This window comes from Anser anser (genome assembly GCF_964211835.1).
Source record: "Anser anser genome assembly, chromosome: 2".
NCBI lineage: Eukaryota > Metazoa > Chordata > Aves > Anseriformes > Anatidae > Anser > Anser anser.
This window is the reverse complement of record NC_139721.1, coordinates 33,488,794-33,493,091: the sequence shown is the minus strand read 5'-3', so window position 1 is coordinate 33,493,091 and position 4,298 is coordinate 33,488,794. Positions and strand designations below refer to the sequence as shown.

The 4,298-nt window shown below is 41.8% G+C and overlaps 1 protein-coding gene across 1 annotated transcript; it reads left to right on the top strand.

Moving 5' to 3' along the window:
- Positions 1-72: 72 nt before the first annotated feature.
- TMEM70 (transmembrane protein 70) lies at positions 73-4,175 on the top strand. The gene is made up of 3 exons (XM_083822667.1): positions 73-339; positions 855-966; positions 2,086-4,175. Exons 1-3 carry the CDS (start codon positions 211-213, stop codon positions 2,532-2,534), a joined length of 690 nt encoding a protein of 229 aa, XP_083678793.1. The 5' UTR covers positions 73-210; the 3' UTR covers positions 2,535-4,175.
- Positions 4,176-4,298: the final 123 nt, after the last annotated feature.

Here is a 4,298-nt window from a genome sequence, read left to right as displayed (position 1 = left end):
CGAGGCCGCCCGGCTCCCGCCATGCCGCGCGGCGGCGCGCAAGGCACGCTGGGGGATGTAGTTTCCCCTGGGTGGGGGGGGCGGCCGCCATGTTAGGAGCGGGGCGGCGTTGCGCGGCACACGGGGAGCTCTCCGTGGGTACCGGGCGGCGCCTGCCTGCCGGGGGAGCCTGAGCGCGGGGCTGCGCCGCCGGGGAGGCGGCCCGCCGACATGCTGCTGCTCCGAGCTGCCGCCTGCTGCCGCCGGGCCGCCTCCGGCCCCGCCTGGCTGCGGGGGGCCGCCGCGCACCGAGGGCCGCCCGCCGCCTGCCGCCGCCGGGACAGCGCGGGGGGGCGGCAGGTATGGGGGGGAGATCTGCCGGGGGTGGCGGGCCTCGGCCTCGCAGCGTTCTCCTTTCTGAAAAGAACGGGGAAAATACAGGAAGGGAGGTTTTGGCGCAGACACGTGGGGTAAACCGGGGAGCTGCTGGGGATCGCCGGGCAGCGAGGCTGGGGCGGCTGGGGTTCCCTCTGCAGTCTCGCTTGGTGCTAAATGTGTGCTGTGGAGTCGTGGGCTTGCACCGGGATTTTAAGAGTTGCGGGTTTGGGAGGCCTTCCTGCAAGCCGTGTATAAAAGGGGTGCGAGTTTAACGTTTGTACATCACTGTGTCGATATTTAATGCTGCTTTGAAATAACTAGTTGGAACATCATAAAAATAACGAATCAATATATTATTTGAAATTTCTGTATGCCTCATAGTATGTACCCTAACCTTAATTCCTAATTCAGGATGCTGGGAGTAGCTTCAGGACAAGGAGAAGCCTTTGTGAAGTGCAGATTGGTACTGATGTTTGTTGCTTGCTCTCGTCCTCCAGGTTACGTCTTTCCAAGCACTGGCTGTTCGCAGCCTCAGCACATCCGCCCCTCCTGACCACCCAGAACACGGAAGATTAGTTTATAAAGGAAACTTGGCAAAGGCGGTGTTTGGTATGTGACTTGAAGAGATTTGCTCTTCTTTTTTTGTGTTTTGTTTTTGTTTGTTTGTTTAAAAACTTTTAAATGCAACATTATAAAACTGAATGTTCTTTCTATCTCTGCTAAAACCCAAATCCTCTGTACAGAAAAAAAAAATCTTGTTGTCATGCTTGATTTTATGCTTCTCCACCATGTAACAATTAATGTTAACAATTTTTCTATATTTCAGTTGATTTTAGGTCTGCGGGGAGTTTTGATAGTACAGTGCAACTCTGTAATCCCTCAGCCTGCTTCTTTTTCTCTTGCAGCCTGTGGAGTGCATTTCTCAACCCAGGAGACAACAGAGACTAGCTGTAACTGATATTCACGTTCTGTATGCTTTTGAACGTTACTGAAATGTCTCTGAAGTAGGCACATACTATGATGGAAAGTGCTGTCTGTAGTAAGACTTCTGTTAATCTTCTTTGACCAGCTAATGTTCCAAAGACCTGGTGAAAAGTAGTCCATTGAGTGTATTCTGTTAGGTGTTTTTGAAATGAAGGAAAAATGACGTACTTAATTTCCACAGCATTCTTAGACTACTGGTTCTTACGGTGGCTCAAGGACTGGGGGTGCTCCACAGCGGTGGTTACTGTCTTCCAAGTTGTACGCAAAGATGGCTGTGGAGTACTTGTTAGTATTGATTAAGCTAGATTTTTCAACTTTCAGCACAGTGGGGGACAAAGCAAACTTTTCTTTGTAAAGCACATTGAATGTCTATTTTGGCTGCTGGGGAAGGGAGAGATGCCTGGCCATATCTGTGGTGATTACTCCTGCCTGTGAGGTGAAAACTTCATACTTGTGCGTAATTGCATAATAGCTGAGTTCATCATAGAAATAGAGATAGCTTCTAGCTTTGGTAAACCCAGTGTGAGTATATAAACAAACCGTAACAGTAGAAGGAAGAGAGTACTGAGTTTCCTGGTTCTTGTGAATGGCTTCTTGTATTAGAGAGTTTTTTAAAAAGTGGATTTTCAATAACTTTATCAGTTCAAGTAATGACATAAATTTATAGTAGCAGACCGTGTGCAATTGCAGAGATGATTTTACTCCTAAGTATTAACCTTGGTTTTCTCTTCTTGTTTTATGTAGGTGTGAGGTTTTTCTCTTACTCCACCAGCGTATTCAACCTGTTCATGGTGCCCTACATCATGCTCAAAACTGGCATTGGATTTGATAGTCTGCTTATACAAGCTGCATTTTATGGGTTGATAGGGTTTTTTACATTTGTAACTCCGGTCACTTTGCATATCCTTACAAAAGGCTATGTGATTCGACTCTATTACAAAGAGGAAATGGACACCTATACAGCTATTACATACAATGCAATCTTGACAGAAAAAGTGACTGTCTTCCATCAGAAAGATGTGAAGATTCCAGACATCACCAAGATGTTTACAACGTTTTATGCTAAAACTAAATCAATGCTTGTTAATCCGCTGCTTTTCCAGAATCCTGAGGATTTTAACCGTCTCATGGGCTATGACAAATCCTTATATTTTGATTTTGAGGAGGAAAAGGAAAACAGTGAAAGTAAATAACTTGAAGATAGGAATGTCACTTATTGTTTATGGTGCAGAGCTATATATGGAAAAGCATGTTATGTTCTGTTATATTAAGTATCAGGTAACATTTGAGTTCCCCAAATGTGTTTTGGAATGTACTGAAAAAAAAGGTTCTAAACAATGTGCAGTCTTTCTTCAAAGTTAATGACACAAAACATGCTAAAAAATGCTTATGTCTGTCTTGTGCTTGCTGTTCTTGATTTAGTTTTTATTATTAACTATCCAGGAGAACGGTAAAATTCATGGGCTGTGCTGCAAACTCACAATCTCTGTTGTGAAATTCATATTAAAAAAATGATCATTTATTACCTGTCAAGTTTTTAAGATTAGAGAGAAATTGCATTTAATGCAAAAAGATAGGGCTCTTTTTTTTTCTTTTTTTTCTTTTTTCCTCCTGATGCTGCTCTTCATACCCAGAGTGGTATTGGCTTTTACTTAGCCAGGAAGAGTCTTCCGAAAGCAAACAGGTATTGTTACTAGTTCCTTTTAGAGGTCTGGGGGCCTCTGGAGAAGTTAGAAGGAACAGCTGAGTCACAGCAAGGTATAGTCACAGGTACTAAATGGTGTTTTAAGATAGAGTCCCATTCCCAAGGAACAGTGCTCCCAGATACGGAAAACAAGTAGCCTGTCTTTTCTGTGTGTACTTAGGGGAGCGTGTTAGTATAAGAACTGTGCTGTGAAAATCCTGTCAAAGCATGCTGTATTTGGACCAACTTAAAATACTAGCAGCTACTGGTTAAAATGGACTCATTCACCATTTGTGAAAGTTGGGGATGCAGAAGGAAATCTCTGATAGAATACTGTTTAGAGCTTGTGCCTTAAAAAGTATACATCTTGATTTTTAGGTCCGCAAAGAAAGACATCTTTAATTCAAGTAAAGAGTATTAGATCTTTTCATGTGATTGGATTGCTTAAATTAGTTTTGCACTCTGAATAAGTGAAAATTGGATTTAAATGTTTTTAATCCAAGGAGAAGTTTGACACACAAACTGACAAGTACTTGTATAAAAATAATGAAAGTCCTAAATATTTTCAGACTTAAAAAATTGCTGAATCAGACAAGAATACATGCAGAATTCAAATTGATCCTTTCATATTGGCAGTTTACTTTGTAAATCTGATGCTTGCTACTAATTCCTGATTAGTCATCCTGATCCTGTGAATAAAGAAAAAATAATTAGGAAACATCCGTACAGGTGGTTATAAGTTCTAGCCAAGGAAAAGATGTATTTAAAAGTCTAAGTGTATTCTAAAACTATGATTCCAATTTCTTCTTGTAGGTTGACACTGTAGATAATTTTAAAATACCTGTGTTTTTAAATATTGTTCTTACTCTTGAAACCACTCTTGATATAATTGCTAATTAAAAAGCAAATCAGTCCATTGAGTTATTTCTGAGGCACATTTGTGTTGGAACAGCTTTCATTTGAAAAGCCTTGTCTAACCCCGTTAAGCCAGTATCACTCGGTAGGTAAGCGGTAATATACAAAAACGTATTCAGTGCGTCATAGTGAAGACAGGAGGCCAGTAACAAGCAATTCTGATCACTTGGTTGTATTACTTGTTCTCAGTGAAGTGATGTTTTACACCTAATTAAAAAATTGTTCATTCTTTCCATGTCTGTGCCCATTCTCTTCTTTTTGTGCTCACTTATGATGTTCATCATCTTTAAATGCCAAGTAGAGAGGGAACAGGAACTCTTAAGTAATATCAAAATCCTCAGACTTTCTGACTGGTAAG

What these genes read in the sequence shown, in the direction of transcription:
- TMEM70 (XM_083822667.1), top strand. Translation starts at nt 211, where the DNA reads ATGCTGCTGCTCCGAGCTGCCGCCTGCTGCCGCCGGGCCGCCTCCGGC. An exon ending in ACAGCGCGGGGGGGCGGCAG is followed by an intron (nt 340 to 854) that starts GTATGGGGGGGA and finishes CTCGTCCTCCAG; the next exon opens with GTTACGTCTTTCCAAGCACT. An exon ending in CTTGGCAAAGGCGGTGTTTG is followed by an intron (nt 967 to 2,085) that starts GTATGTGACTTG and finishes TGTTTTATGTAG; the next exon opens with GTGTGAGGTTTTTCTCTTAC.